The 16507-nt window shown below is 41.4% G+C and overlaps 1 protein-coding gene across 8 annotated transcripts in view; it reads right to left on the minus strand.

Moving 5' to 3' along the window:
- LOC141806232 (AT-rich interactive domain-containing protein 1B-like) overlaps window positions 1–16507 on the minus strand; it is a 276933-nt gene that overhangs the window by 66894 nt on the left and 193532 nt on the right. For all 8 annotated transcript variants that reach the window (XM_074691607.1, XM_074691606.1, XM_074691600.1 and 5 more), the window contains one exon: window positions 13645–13945. In XM_074691607.1, coding sequence (XP_074547708.1) covers window positions 13645–13945 — 301 coding nt within the window. The remainder of the gene's footprint in view (window positions 1–13644; window positions 13946–16507) is intronic.

Below are 16507 nucleotides of genomic sequence, written 5' to 3' on the forward strand. Positions count from 1 at the left end.
GACACAAGGGGGAACATAAGAGAAGCGAGCATGATAAAAATAATGAGAGATAGGGAGAGGGACAGGGACAGCCAGAGGCTGTGTTCCCACCATGCTGCCTCTTAGGGAGTGGTGTGACTAGAAAACTCGTCCGGCTTCACGAGGCATAAAAAAAGAAAAAACGCACTTGCATAAAATCTAAAAACCCCCCACCCTCTTCTGCTGCTTTCGTGTAATAACTTCCACCAGTAACAGAGGAAAAATATAAGTTTTGGTTGAGTTTCCCCGTGGCTTTCTTTGTGGCTTGACATTTTTCAGCTCTAAAATGTTTTTTCTGTTTCATTAGGGAGATTTTTTTTTACCCAGGCTGTTTTTAACGGCCACCTTTATCCATGAATTCCTGATCTGAGGCCATTACTCCAGTTCCTTTAGGCATCTGTGTTTGACCTTTGACCTCTTGATGGGAAACAAAGACGAGCACCGTTGCAAAACAGTTGCGTCATATGTGTTTTTCATTATCATATTTAAAGATGGAAATTTGTTTACCACAAGCTGACTTCAAACTACCGGCGAGGCTGGGGATGATGTTAAGGACAAAAGCGAATGTAACCTGGTTGGAGGAGATTCATTGAAAACAGACCCTTGAGCTAACAGACTGGACAGGCCTGGCCTTCTCGCTCGCGCCCCCCCACCTCCCTCCTGCCCTGACCTCTCTGTCCTCTTTTAGACCCTGGAAGCACTTGAAGCGGAGCTCAGATACGCAGCTTAAACTCTCCCGAGCGCTCACCCGCAAGCTCCAATCACCTCTTAAAAAGAAAATAAAAACTTGGAGGGTTGAGGAAAAGATAGAAGAGGGAGAAGAGAAGAGAGGAGAAGAGAGGCCTGGGAGGGGAGGGGGTTAGAGGAAGGAGGGAGGATGAGGTGCAGGCACTGTTAACTGGACCTCAGAGGACCTTAGAGGAGAGCGAAGAATAGAGGAGGTAGAGATGAGTATTTGTGATTTTCTGCAGTGGACGGAGCGAGCAGGGCCATGGACGAGCGTGGATGTGCTCTGTGTCAATTAGCAGCGGCACAATGTGGAAAAGTATTGGAGTTTCGCCCTCAAAGAAAGCAAGCACACAGACCCTGGCACACAGAGGAGGAATATACTCCAAATCACAGAATGGATCTGAAAAAGTCCAAAACACAGACAGTCTTTAAGAAGTTCACCACTGAAACCTTCAGGTCTGAAACAAAAACACTCATCTCTGTGCTGTCGGAGGTTAATAGTTACTCTCTGCATTGTTAGCGTGGTCAATTATTTCAACAAAAGAAACTTGATTGTTGAGGATTCTGTTTTACTGCTCCTTTAATAACTAATTGGTTTGAGGGCATGAAGGGAAACATTTCTTCGCTGAGCGCAGCCCTTCTTATAAAGATAAAGTACCTTGAGTTTAGTCTTTGCTAGTTTTGAATGGAAAAACCTGTAGCCAAGGCTTCACTGTGACCTGAGCTGACTCAATGAAGAAAGGGGAAGTGAAGGGCAAGCTCCTTGTAAAACTTAGTGAGCTTAATAACAAACTAAAACTTCTTAAAGTTTTTATGAATTCATGAAGCTTCAGCAGCACACGAAAAGTTATAACAGAGGATTGGAGCAGGACCATAAAGGAACTGAGAGGAGTTGAACAGAAAGGGTTACCACAATGGGAGCAGCTTGCTAAGTAACAAGCTAGAGATAGACCTATATTGATTTTTCCGGGCCGATACTGATACTAATTATTCGTAATCAAGGGGGCCGATAACCAATATTTGAAGCAGATATTAATTGCAGTCAGAGTGCAAATTTCTGTGTCAAAATTTGAATAATACAAACTCCAAAGCTTAAAGTAATTCAAATACCTTTAAGCATGAGTGTATTAAACAGCTCCCAGGCTCAGCAGCATGTTTTATAAAGTTAAATGAAAATATAAAATAATAAATAGCTAAAGTTTTCTACAGTAAATAAAGTTTTCCAAAATTTCAATGCAACGGCAATAACTATTATATCTGCACTGCTGATTGGCTGTTACCCAAGCCATGGCTCTGCTTGTAACCAATCAGATGGTACTGTGGGTGGAACAGTGCTGGGGACTGAGTAGTGACTGCAGACAGCGGAGCGGCTGCATCAGAGCTGCAACAACACAGTTTTAAATTTGTTTCTTATTAGCCGTCGGATTGAAAAAAAAGGCTGATGACGATATGCCTCAAATGCCAAATAACGGCCCTGATAATCGGTCCGGCTGATGATCGGTCTATCCCTTTAACCAGCAATATTTGGCTTAACATCCACTTCTTCATCTGTTGGTAACTTCCAAACAGACGATGGATAGACCATGAAAAATTAAGCAGATTTACAGTTTTAAAGCTCAACATCTACGAAAATTAGAAGAAATCTGTCAGTGATATGTGATCTGGTGCTACATGGAAAGTAAAATTAACTTAACTACCAGGGGGGACGGGCTGCCCCCCTATACAGTGGTGGGGAAAACACTGTCATTGTTGCTGTAGAAAATTGTTGGGCAATGTTTTACAGAGATGTATGAAGCACTTTAAAAATGAACAAGAACTATTGTTCTGAAACTCTGTATCTATCCATAGTTTTCCTCTTGGTAGGTGAGTAGTTTCACAGTGTTTTTTGTCCAATATCATCAGAATATTATTACCAGAAAATTTGAAAAAATAATCAAGACATATTTATTTTTACTTTTTTTTACTTTATCCCCCACCCCTGATGTGCTCCCCTCTGAGGTGAATCAGTGCTCGTAGGTGAATGTGCTGAATTGAACACATTCACTAAACACACTCATATATAAGAGAAAAGTAAACTGAACTGCCCATTTTGTCACTCATGAACAGGAACTCGAAAGACTGCTTACGTTACAGAAAGATCCAAGAGATATTTAGACATGCAGAGTTACCAAGTGCTGTTTTTGACAGCATCAAAGTTATAGGTTTCAACTGGCAGACGGCTTGACTAATGCATCTAGTAATCAAAATGTAGAAAGTGCTACCTGTCAGGACTGTTGTGAACATTTAAAGCAGTTTCATGAACAAATCAGGGCAGATTCAAACAGGTTAAAAGTCGTTAATGGTTTCAGAGAGGTGCAGCTACTTGAGAATGGGAAATAGTTCACCTGTAATGTTTGTTCACTTTCCTTATCCTTAGAAATATTACTTTCAGGGATTTTCTTTGTGTGTTGGGGTGTTACAGTCAGATACTTTAGCCAAACATTTAGCTGCCAGAGTATAAATTTAAACATGTGTTTCTCACTTTTGAAGATGCAAACTGTTTTCTTTGTTTAACCTTAATTGCAGAACTAATCATATTTGATACATGAGTGTCAACGACCTCAATGTCCTCAACATGATAGTAGTTTCCTTAAAACACTGTCCAAAAAAATTAAAACAAAAAATGTATCCTTCCCAGTTGTGAGTTATCATTCCACTACAAGCAGCTGAAGTTGTATTTTGGCCCTTTTCAAACTATCCGCTCTCATGAAATCATCCACACACAAATTTTATCATAAACAAAATAGTGATATATTTTTTGTGGACTTCCTTAAAAGGGATAATAAACATTTCAGCTCCAAAAACCCAGAATGTTAGAGCCATTAAAAAGCTGTTTGACTGAGAAAACAGCAATGCCATCACCAGACGACTGAGCAATAGATTAAAGAATGCTGTTAATGGCACAGTTACTGCCCAACACTGATGTGGGTGACATGATAATGATGACTAGAGCAGATAAATGTGACAGACTGGAGTTGGAGGATGGCTAAGATGTTACCAGGTCTTAACCCCACTGAACATCAGTTGGTAAAGATAGAGCAAAAACCTGCGACTGACTGTACTTTCACTACTTTTAGATCAAAAGCCAGAGCAGAATATTTCCTCGCGGTGTATTTTGTTGACTCAGAAATAAGTTGAGGGACTTGTGCATGTCTCAGCTTTATCAGCTCCATCCTATCAGCAACAGGATGACAAGTGAGTTTCTGTGCTCTGTTCGTGTAGAGTTTGATTTAATATGTATCAGGTCCCGTCTGGTAATGGATGTATCTGCAACTGATTTTTTTTTTTTTTGGGACATCCATACTAAGGTTGACAGGAAGTGACGCCACACTGACAGGCTGTCAACCTCGGGACAACTTGTCAAACAAGCTCATGTACAAACTAAGCACACGCACTATGTTATCTACATCCAGAAATATCCAGAGGGAGCAGAGACTTGGAGAGCCAAACACAAACAAATCAGAACAGGGACAGGAGTAACTTAAGCACTGACGGCTGAACTTTTTCAGGACCTTTCCTTCTGCACTCTGACTGGATGGCTTCACTTCACTCCATCAGCTCACAGACAGCGACGGAGCTGAAATGCCTGCGGTGGTTACCAGCCCCAAATCCATCCGGATGAGGGACAAATGTCTGCTCGTCTCCGATGTCTAATGGAAGGAGAAAAATATTGCGAGGACGCTCTGAATTGCTTCAGAGACACTGGGAGGAAGGAGGTGTGTGTGTATGTGTGTGTGAAATCTGTTTTTCGTTTGTGTGTGTGCATACAAGGTGGAGGGAGAGGAGGGGTGGTTGGCGGTTGAGCAATGTGATTTCTGCTCGACTGTCACAAATCTAGCGCAACAGGAAAATCAATTTGGCCCTGTGTGTGCCTTTTTGGCTCCGGGAGAGAATCCAAATAGCAAGGCGAGGCCCGGATAATGTTACAGTGTATTGGATTTGCTTCATGGAGAGACAGAGAGAGAAGGGGGTGGGTGGGGGGGTGAGGAGACGAGGGAATCACAGGCGTGCCGTGGAGCTTCGACAAGATAGATTTGTGCGAGTGTATGGGTGTATGATAGGCTGGAAATCTGTCAGTCTCCCCCAACATACACACACAAACACACACACACACACACACACACATATAGGCTGTGTCACTCATCCTCAAGTGAGTGCATAGCTGTGATTCATACGTGACCATGCATACATGTTTCTCATAAAACCCTGGAAATAACCCTTCAGGTGTGTGTTACTGTGAGCTGTTATGAGAGCTTTACCTGCTTCTTTATTTTGCTGTGTGTGAGTGTCTGTGTTTGTTCGTGTGCGTTTGACAGCCAGGTGAAAGGATGACATGATGAAATTGCTCTCCTCTGACCGCTGTCAAGGGTAACGTGTTTCCCGGGAGTGCTCAGCCGTATGACATGTCGCATCACTCCACCGGGTGAGGCTGACCGGTGACAGAGCAACACACACACACAAACACAGGAGCACGTACACTTATAGAAATAAAAATGCTCTACAAAGCTTGAGGTGACATTTCTCGACGCCCTGATACCACTGAAATGCTTTGGATAATAACGGTAGAAGTTATTATGCAAAATGCCGTCTGTGTGTCCATACTGGGAAACCTGCGTTATGGTGAAACTGAAGGGAGCAGGGTGGCAGCTGGGTGACATCTTAAAGGCTTCATATTGCCTTGTTAACTCTCTGGAATACTATGCTCCCAGAATGCAGGCCTGCTCCTTGTACATTTAAAGTCTCTATAAGTTGTATTGGAGGCTTCAGTATCTGGTCTCTCTTCTTTAGAGTCATCCACCAGACAGGGCCTGGGTGTCGGAAATCCCTGTAGACTGCTCTAAATGGTCCATTCTAGAAACAAAACTAGCTGAAATGATGGGTTAACTCCATAATGATCACCTTACTGGCTCAAGACATATTAAGGGGGTAGGCCTCAAACACCAAGGCCTGCTAACGTGTTTAGATACGCTTGAAATACACTGGATACGACTGCAGTGCAACTCTGTTGGGCTGAACCCAGGCGAAGTTAAACAAGTCGGACTACGTGTGTCAACTCACTCCATGTTCAGTCCAGTGGCGTTTTCTCCCGGAGGCCAAGGGAAGCCATGCTTCCTCTCTTTTTTCAGACTGTAGCTGTGATTTAATGAAAATATTCCTTTTTAACAGTTTCGATAATTCTTCTGTGTTTCGTCACTACCATCTCCTCCTTATTTCTCTCCTCTAATTATTGAATACTTTACGATGTGTAAAACAGCGCCTTCATAAATGTTCTGTGGCGAATGAGTGGTGAAAATATGATACTGCACACTGTTGCCTGCAAGGAAGCCAAGCAGAGTTGGCGTCCCTTGGTGCAAAAAAAAAAAGAATGATTTACCAATCAGATGAGGCTGGGGTCATGACACTGCTCACCTGTGATTGGCCAAGGCTGGGTCAAGGGAAGCCACCCCGTCTTTGGCCTCAAACCAATCAACTCACAGTATCGTCATTATCGAGCCACTGAATGAAATCAGGGAGATTAGCACATTAGCAGTGTGCATGAAGCGGCCTGTTGTGCGTTTGAGTGGACGGTTGAGTAAATCAATAAGATATTTAAGCTAAGTCAAGAGGACAATGTACGTGTGTGAATGAGTGACTGAGGATGGGAGAGTGAAAGGGTGTGTGTCAGTGTTCAAAGTAAGTAAAATAAGCGCTCTCTGGGCACTCTAACAGGTCGTTCTGTTACATGAAATAGCGATATACAAGCTGCAACAAAGTCTTTTATGTACCCCACTCCCTAAAAATCATACAGATTAGAGGCTTTGTCTCACTTGGCTTCCTCAAAAAAAAATCCCCACGCCACGCCACGCCACTGGTTCAGTCCAACAAGCAGCATGACTGACAGACAGTTGGAGGCACAGACCGAGAAGTTCCCACGCTTCACACTCCATTGATAAGTCTCTCTTTATTCATGTTAGGCTGTAAAACCTCTAACCTATTAACTCCTGGTCTGGCTCAGCTCATTATGTCTGTTTAGCATCGTAAAGTAAAGACAAACTGATTTTGACACGATGTCTTTTATTTTGAAAGTCACTGCTTCCTGTCCCTCTTGATCTCCTCTACATTGAATTCATGCTTCACAGCTCCAAGTCTGTCAAAAATAGGATGGTGGAGTCATCTGCAACATGACGGACCAGCCATGCAGGCGTGCTGCAACAAAACGGATCCAGTGTAAGTTGACACATTGGCTTGAATGAAAACTATTTGATCCATTTGCCATAATGAAACTGAAACGCACTGCAGGCACATCAGGTGTATTTTAGCCATTAGAGACTAGCCGCTCAGATTAAAATCCTTTTTAGCAAGTTTTTTAGCAAAAATGTTTAAATTTGATTTAACAATATCTTTCTTTCCTTACAAGGGCGTGTATATGGTTTTTGGTTCTTCCTGAGCAAGCCTCAAGTGGACACTTGAGGAACTGCAGTTTTGAGATAACCTTCTCATCAGCATCATTCCTCAGCCTGGTGGTTGCTGCTTGGTTTACACATGGTTCACAAGGAATAATGATTGGTCACGGCAGGTTACGAGACAGGATGCTGACATTCCTGTTTGCTGAGGAGAATACGATCCATGGTACCTTTGATGTGCATGACAGGAAGCTCAGGTACATGCTGATGAAGACCTCCAGAATACAGAGGCTGACATGAAACATGAACAGACACGGTTCCTGTGAAGTACCCTGCATGCAGTACACTCACCTTTGACCACATGTGGTCTCAGAAAATAAAAATCAGGGCATTTTCTGCATCTTAGAGCACGGTCACACTGGCCATCTGTACTGTGACCAAGCACACTTCAACCCTATAGTCCAGACATGTTCAGGCATGATCCGTTTCTCTGTTCTGGCACACTTCAGAGAGGTGTGACTTCATGCAGGAGCACAAGCATACACAACGATCCAAAGTCATAGCCGTGTTCTCTGTGTTCTCCACTGTGCTGATTCTGAAGAGACCATGCTACTTAGAAACAGACACTTCACAGTGCGAGTCTCAGGTCTGGTTCATACTGGAGTAGTGTGACAGCGGGCTGTACTGTCCAGCGGAGGAATGGCACTGCGGGGGGGCAATCATACTAGAGTACAGCACAGTATGGGTGTCCAGTGTGACCGTGCCCTTAGTGATTTTATTCCTTGACATAATTTACCAAAAATGAAAATTTTACTAGTTTTGAAAATTTTGCTGATCCTCTGTGACTGGGGAAAAAGTGAAAGACTCTTAATTTGAATTTTGAAACAGAAAATTAAACACTCATTTGTTTATTTTTAAAATCAGCTGCTGAAAGGGAACCCATGGACTGAAACTACACAGACTGAAAATGCAGATGAAAAGATTTTGACAAGGGTTTGGAAATGTTAATTCTAAGTTATTCACAGATCTACTGGTTGGTCATAGATATGACACTCAGCATGCTTCACTCTTGGGCCAGTCTTTGGTGGCCTGAACTGCAACAACTTCAGCATCATATTATTAAGATGGAACAAGATCAGCAAAGTACATTTGTGTTGGGTTATATTTGGGTATGAATTTTACACTGCAAAAAACTGAAACCTTACCAAGTGTTTTTGTCTTAGTTCAGAGAAATATGTCTTTCTAGATTTAATATGAGCCACATTCACTTGACCGGTCCAGAAAAGTGTCTTGTTTCAAGTTATTCAAAGACAAAAATGGAGCTTGAAATGGTTGGAACAAGTGAAAAAATCTGCCATCGGGGTAAGAGAAATGCCCCTGTCAAGATTAGAATAATGTCTTAATACAAGTACATTTTCCTTACTATACTGGAAGATTTCTTTTTACTCGTTTAAAGCAAATCAGACCCGATTTTTATCTTTAAATAACTCAAAATGAGACATTTTTCTGGACTGGTCATGTAACTGTGTCTCATACTAAGTCTAAAAAGACATTTTTTACTGAAAATTAGACAAAAACACCTGATAAGATTTCAGTTTTTTGCAGTGTAGATGCCCCGAGATTACATGAATGATCAACTGGAGGAGCAAAAATCTGAATTTGACTAATTTCTAATCCCTGGTAACAGCCTTCCTCCTATTACAACATAAGTATGACATCAAATGGGAATACTTAACCCAGGAGGAGAATCTGTTACGAACTCATACTCATCCACTGACAGGAGCCTTAACGGACCAGAATGCAATGTGGCTTCAAGATGATTCTTTGTTTTTGCTTTCTCTTGACTGCAGCTCAAACTACTGCAGAAAACTGTAATCTTTTCACACTAATTAAAAAAAGCCTATTATTGATGTTCTTGTTTTATTATTATTTTATTGAGTTAAGAGGAAAGTGGTGTTCAAACAATTACTGTGTAGTGAACAGAAAACAACTCACACATGAATACATGGTGTGGGTTGCTCTCCCTCTCATGCCTCACTGACTTGTACCAAAGTGAAACAGCATTAACCAAAGTGTCCTAACTTGTGATGAAGTGTTAGAAAGTGAAGCGTTAGTAATCAGATGTGTGCTAACCACATTAGTTCTCCTGTGTCTCTCTGAGGTTGGCTGCTCCTTGATCTAATTCAAACTGATTGTACTACAGCCGCTAAAACATGCCAGATGTTACTCACTGCTCCACGCTTTATCACCATTTATTTGGCACGGGGAATATTTTAAAATATTTTCTTATTAATCACGTCCCAGCAATCGGTTTCGCTTCTCGTCTTTGCCGCCTCATTCCGGATTCTCGTCATGATTCTTGGCACGAGCGTTTGAAAAACTACTGTCCCAGTTTTTCATTAGTGTCAATCACTCCAGTAAGCGGCTGCGAGGAGGAGGAGGTGGGGGGTGGAGGAGGAGCCGGCGTCAGGAACTCACTCAAGACATTTTGCCCCGCCTCGTCACAGTGACTGACAGGCCTGAGACATGCTGATGCTCCGGTCAGCCGTGCAGCCGGGGAGAGAGGTGGCGGGATGACGGGGAGGCCAGGCGGTAACGGCATGCACATAAACACATTCACACGCCTGTCTGAGGCAAATCAAATCCACACTCGTTTATAATGCTCAGTGTTTATCTAAATGGGTATGCGCTCTGCTCTGGCCCCCGGAGACAGACAGACACACCATGCATTGTCTGATAATCCTGCTGGTGTCTTGTTTGGGCTGCCATATCTAAGATAAGGATACAAATCAGATGGGAGGTTCTGCACTACCAGTCCGTCTCAATTCATTAGCACAGAGAATGGAGAGGAAATATCGTCTGGCATATAAATGTTGGAAATACTTGCAATCCACAGGTAGTGGGGAGGTGGACTTTATTGAAATTCCTCTGCAATGTAGGGACGTGTTTCTACAACATCATGATCAAAGACTTAACAAATCCCTCCTATGCAAGGACGAAAACTCTGTGAAGAAAATGAATGAGACATATTCCATGAAGTGCTCTGCGCTAAGCTGTAATATTCTCCGGCGGTCTGAATTAGGATCTGAAATGGGACTTAGATATCACAGTCTAGACGTGCTGGATTGATAATATTTGGTCTTCTGCTGCAGTGTGCACTCAGCTTCATCCTCTGTCCAAACTGGCAGAATGAAAATTGATCTGGTAGGATTATACGGTGAGTTGGAGATGAGGAAAAAAAAGAAATGCTATTAAACCAGGATACTGCTCTGGTTTATGAGGACTACTCTTAAAAGAGGTTAAACTCTCATCATGAGAAAGCAAAGTCTTGATTGTTACATTTAATGGACCGTTTTGGTTAAATTTGGTATGAATATACAACAGTGTCAGTTTCTTTTCTCTATGGCTAAAAAAGCTGTGATGTCAGAGCTCTATCCTATCAATCCAGAAACCTAAAAACAAAACATCTAAATGTTGTTGTTTGTGGAAACATGTATACGTATTCTTCATAAGGGCCGGTTTTCCACGACCTTTTTAAAATCCTCTTTAAATGCACATATTTAGTGATAAATGAAATCAGGCAGGGGTTTTTAAATAGTCAAAAAAGCGTAAAGGTCAGGCTGAAATGGAGCTGTAATGGCTGGTATACTGTATTTCTACGGAAGCAACAAGTTCAGCAATGACACAGATTTAAAAATACAGACTCTCCAGGATTTCATTTCTGAGATTGCTGTAGCCTAACATGCTGAATACGCAGCAGATTTTGAAACAACCAACCAACCAACCAAACAAACAAAAAACCAAACGCATTTTCTTCAACATGCTTTGAAGCTAATCTAGGTGCTCTGTGACCACAAGTTACGGGAAATAATTGGTTCTATTTGAACTAATTGCTTCTTGCATTTTTACTGCTGCCTAGAGTCCCATAAAGTATTTGCAAATCAGACAAGTGACGTCTAGATAAAAAGTAAAATGAATTGCAATACACACCCTGATCTGAAGGGGGCAGTAATACAACAATAGAGGCCCTGCAGCAAAGATGACACCAGAAAAGGCAAACAGGTCTGCATTGTTGTGTACACTATAAACCCCAAACTTCAAATTACTGAATTGGATTAAGCTATGAAAACTTAAAATTTGTTAGTAAGTTTAATGTACTCAAGTGTCTGACTTTTCAGCATTGAAATTGAAGATTTCTGAGTAGATTTAACTTTTGTTACTGTTTACGTAAGTACAACTTAAAATCATTAGTTTCTGTGACCCCGTTTTGTAACCGTGAATGAGGAGGAGACGCAGTGGCTATGAGACCATGATGTAGTTCTAGGTGTGCAGCAGTGGCACAGACTGTCTGTGCTCCATATGACACAGACAGTTTGTCTGTGCATCACAGCATGGACCAGCTGTCTGTGCTCCTTGTGGCATCAATCAGCTGTCTATGCTCAACATGGTGTGGATTGTCTGTCTGCGTCAAGAATGAATAAATATATCTTTTCACATTTTCAAAATTGGCCTAAATTGGATGACTGTCCAGTCAAACGTTTCATTTATTAACATATTAACCATTAGGCGCACACTGCACAATCAACGGGTACAAGACCCTGCGCCATGGAGCACAGACCACCAGTCAGTGCCGTGGGACTCAAACACCCTGTGCCCCCTGAAGAACAATATTTCAATGTACAGCAGGGTCTCATATCTACTGCCTTTCCTCCTCACTCACGGTTACTAGAGTTATGAAATTGGAGCTGATTTTTGTTGTGACGGCGTTTGGAACCATAAGTGAGGAGGGAACGCTGTGGATATGAGACTCAGCTGACCTTTAAAATCTTATTTAATTTAGCTGCTCAGATCTGCTTCAATTTTTTTTTATCACATTTACTTAATTCATAAGGCAAATTTATTGACAACACATCTTTCAGTTTTGAGTAAGGTCAACTTATTAAGTCTAACAATGATATGCAACAATTTTATCATTACTTAACATTTTAATTTGTAAGAAATAAACATCAGGTTTATTTGATTAAAGAAATTCAGTGGAATAATCGTAACTATTTAGGATGTTGAGTTAAATCAACTCATTCCATTACTTATGTTTTTAAGGTAACTGGTTTACAAGCATTTTTCAAGTAATCTCAACTTGTCTGGGATTACAGTGTACAGCACGACAGTTAGCATGTTAATGTGGAGGATATGCAGCTTGTGTCTGTTTAGAGACAAGCATAAGCCCCACAAGGAGGAGAATCTGTTAAGAAGTCAGCCTCTGCAGATCCTGGAGAAAGTTCAAGAGTGTTTGTTGTAAAAGACATTACACCTCCACTGAAGCAACTGGGAAAAAGTTGTAATAAAGCCATCAAAGCAAGCTGTTCCTCATCCGTCAGTGTGCCTATTTACATCCTATCTAAATAAAAAAGAATAATCAGAATGCTTTGCATTATGCAGTATTTACCCGTTGCTACTCATTATTTTGTGTGCAGCACCATTATAAACCCACTGATAAGAGACAAGGAGATCACTATAACACTTTCAAAATACTCTGAGAGTGTAACAGAGCTCCTGGTTGTAGAAAGTTTGGAACAAACTTTGCAATTTGTGAATAGATTCAAAACAAGGCCCTAAAAAGTGACTAAGTGGAAGGCTAACAGGTTTTAACGAGCAGAGGTTGATGGATAACCACAAGAAGACTTGCTAGCTTGCCCTGGATTCACTATTATAGATTTACTGTACACACTTTCTAACGAGACACTGGTTTCAAGTGCTATCAGTGAGCTCTTGTAAAAGAAAGTGTCACACCAAAACCAGGTGAAGCATTCTGCTTCACTAACAAAAAGCAGCTCAGCCCCAGCATTCCACAGACACTGAAGCAGCACTCACTGAACAGAATAACTCAGATCTAATGATGTAATGCAGATCATGTTTTAAAATCGAAGAAGAGAATTTGGTGACACATATTTGAAAGGAAATGGGGGAATGTGATGCTACTAGTCAAAGATGCAAGTTTGCAAAAAAAAAAATCAGGGATTGATTCAAATATGTTTTGGATTAAAATTTCTGAATGTGACTGAATAAATGATGCATGTTGAATTTTTAAAGAACATATTTTAACTGAACCACATGAAACTGGACAATTTAAAATCGTGTAATGCTCACAACTAGTGATGCCACAGTCATTAATTAACACTGTCTGCCAGAGCAGTAAACCTCAAATGACCTGACTGGTGAGGGTATGCTGGGAACCTCCTTGTTGGCCGATACAAAACAATTCAACTACAAAGCAATTTTGAAAATTTCCTGGAATCAAACATGGTGATACATGATATCAAATGTGGGTTGGAGTCTGATTCAAGCAGTGAATTATGTTTGTTTGCTTTGTTTCAACTAATAAAGTTACCATACCACAAGCTGCACCTTTCATGAAGATAAAACCAGATTATCAACATGCATGTGCTCACACTACAGTCTTTGATGGAATCCTTACCCGGTGCCGTGTTGTTGACTGAGGGTCCGCTGGCAGGAGAGATGGGTCCAGAGCCTGATCGTGACTGCTGGGACTGAGTGGAGCCTGCAGGAGAGCCCACAGGGGAGGGAGAGGGCCCGCTCCTCTGGCTAGGGAGGTGAGGGGAAGCGTGAGGGGAGAAGGGGGACTGTCCCTGGTTGCCAGCCCCCGCCTGCTCCCCTTGGCTGCTGCTGCTGCTGCTGGAAGAGCCGCCAGCGCTGACGGCCGAGCCCAGACCGGCCTCCGTCCCGGTGGGGAGGTCATCAATCGAGCCAGACAGATCCTGGAACACAAGAAAGGACTTCCAGTGAGTATTTATGAAGCTCAGCCAGGCATTTGATTAAAAGTGACATGCAGCAGGAGGCCAATGTAAACGTGGGCCCGAGCAGTGATGAAATCTTCCTGGTAAATTTAAAGCTCGATCTGAAGGCTTAAAATGCAAAGCTTAAGTTACGACGACCTAGATAGCCGGGAGATTTCACAGTCTTCCAGGTACAAATAAACTTGTGATGTTCAAATAAAAAGCATCATAGTAATAATTTTGCTCAAAGACTAGATTGTATAATCACTAAAACCTTAAAAAAGACAAAGTAAAACTGGATAGGAGGACTGAAAATGTGCTGAAACACAGCTGACTTTTTTGTGATCTTCCATAATCACTGAGGTCAAGTCTCTGCAGTCTTGGTGGAAGTGTTTAATGTGGCAGAGGAGCAAAACCATTACCCAGAAAAAACTACTACTACTACAGTGGCTGCTGTGGTGAAAATAAATTGTAATGGGCTTTCATTCAGACCAAGGGTGAGTTCATATTACAGTTTTCATTCCCTGTGGTGAGCAAAGAACTGTGTGTTTGAGTGTGTACTTAGGTTCCCCCATCCTGAATTGATTTCAGGGATTCCCTCCCAATCCTCCTGACAGTTTACAGACTGTATAACGATATAAGAAAGCCTATGATCACGAGAAGTTCTGATTTGATGCAATGCAATGTGATGGCTTTCTTCCTTACTAACATGTCACACACATTCAGGCACACACAAGCAGACACACACTCTGGTCTGTGCCTCAGCTGTAGCTGCGTATGGGGGAAGTCACCTGTAAGTGACCCTGGTTTTCTTGCTGGTGTTGCTTGGGGGATGAGGAGCAGAGTTGTGGGTGATTGACAGCTGATCCTACCTGCTGACCCAGGCCTGCTGACCCTCAAACTCCTGTCCCACCTGAGTCCTGTGAAACCATTACTGTCAACTCACAATGATGGGTTTGTCCATCTGCAACCAGGGCTTTATATGAAGTCTCATATCCAAGTAATGGAACAATGCAGCAACATGGTTTCCCAGTGATTTAGAGAATTTTTTAACAATTCTATAATTTCTTAGATAAAGTTTGAAGCTAGCTGTAGAAACATAGATAACCACATTCACACAGATTCAAAAGAGATGATTTTTAAAGTAACAATAAACAAGTTTACAGCCTGGTTCAAAAACAGTTTGGGTCTAGTTACTTCATATATCTATCAGCTCACACCTCAAAGGATTAAATTGTTGTATGGCAGCTAGGGATGGGTACCTATCACATTTGAAATGATACGGTACTTGGTAATCGGTACTAGTACTCAATGGTTAGGGTTCCCTACTTTTTGTGTTGATGTGGTAAAAAATACCAAACTGTTTATTAATAACATTTTTGAACCTAATTAAACATATTTATTCTTTAATTTAAAAACTTGCGAAGCTGTGTTCATGTCCAGCTTGGAAAATTGCCTACTCTTCCACTCCCCCACAGTCACAAGGATGCATTCAGGTACCTAAATATGGTACCTTTTGGTTTTACATGAATCAGTACCCGATACTTTTGACAGAATTTGGTCTGTACCTATAAAAGTACCTAATTAGGTACCCATCCCTAATGGTAGCTGCTGCCAGGCTTCAGAACTCTGTATTAGAAACAAATGGATGACATCATAGAGATTGCCTCACAAAGAAATGTGGGATATCACAAGGTTTTTTTCTGTTGTTGATATTAGTGATAATAAAAATATCATAAAATGTGTTTACAGCAGCTGCAATGTGAAGGTGAATGCTGCCATTTTATTTGTTGATGAAAAGGCTGAAGTGGGGTTCCTGTGTCACCATGTTATAGGACACTGCCTGTTGTTAGAGCTTTAAGACTCACCTGCCAGATCTTAAGTCTTTTACACTAATATCAGTTAATTTTAATTCAGTTTATTTAGGCTAGTCCCTTGCATCTCATTTTCGAGGAGGTCCCAACCCAGATACAAAACATACTTTAAAATGACACACAACAAAAAGGAAAGACACTACTCTATCATTTCCACAACCCCCACACCCCACCCATCCCACCACCAGCTCACTAAAATGACTCTCACATCCTTACACATAACCCCTTTGCAATATAATGCAACATCAGGAGCCACAGAACACCACAGCAATTTTGAATAAAGTGATAAAACAAATAAAACACATAAACAATATCAAAATGTAAAAAGAAAGTTTGTAATTGGTAAAATAAACTTGATCAAAAGAAGAGAAGAGGTGATGAACTTGAGGGCTTTGAACTTGAATGACCTGGGACCTATTTCAATGGATTTTAGGGACCGTGGAGAACAGTGTATTAAGAATGATAAATGGTGACATGATGGTGAAATAATTTTGTTTTAAAATAAGTATTTGGTGCATAATAAGAGAGACAGCCTGACTCCTTATTGTTGAATTCATTCCACTTCACACTTTGAATCCAGTTGAGAACAAATGCTCTGTTTTGACCGTTCACTGTTTTTTTTTCCCCTCTCACCAACAGGAAAGGAAAATGATTGAAATACTAAGACTGC

This window comes from Halichoeres trimaculatus, unplaced genomic scaffold (assembly GCF_033239565.1).
Source record: "Halichoeres trimaculatus isolate MK-OKI-2021-1 unplaced genomic scaffold, fHalTri1.1 fHalTri1_scaffold_17, whole genome shotgun sequence".
NCBI classification, from domain to species: domain Eukaryota; kingdom Metazoa; phylum Chordata; class Actinopteri; order Labriformes; family Labridae; genus Halichoeres; species Halichoeres trimaculatus.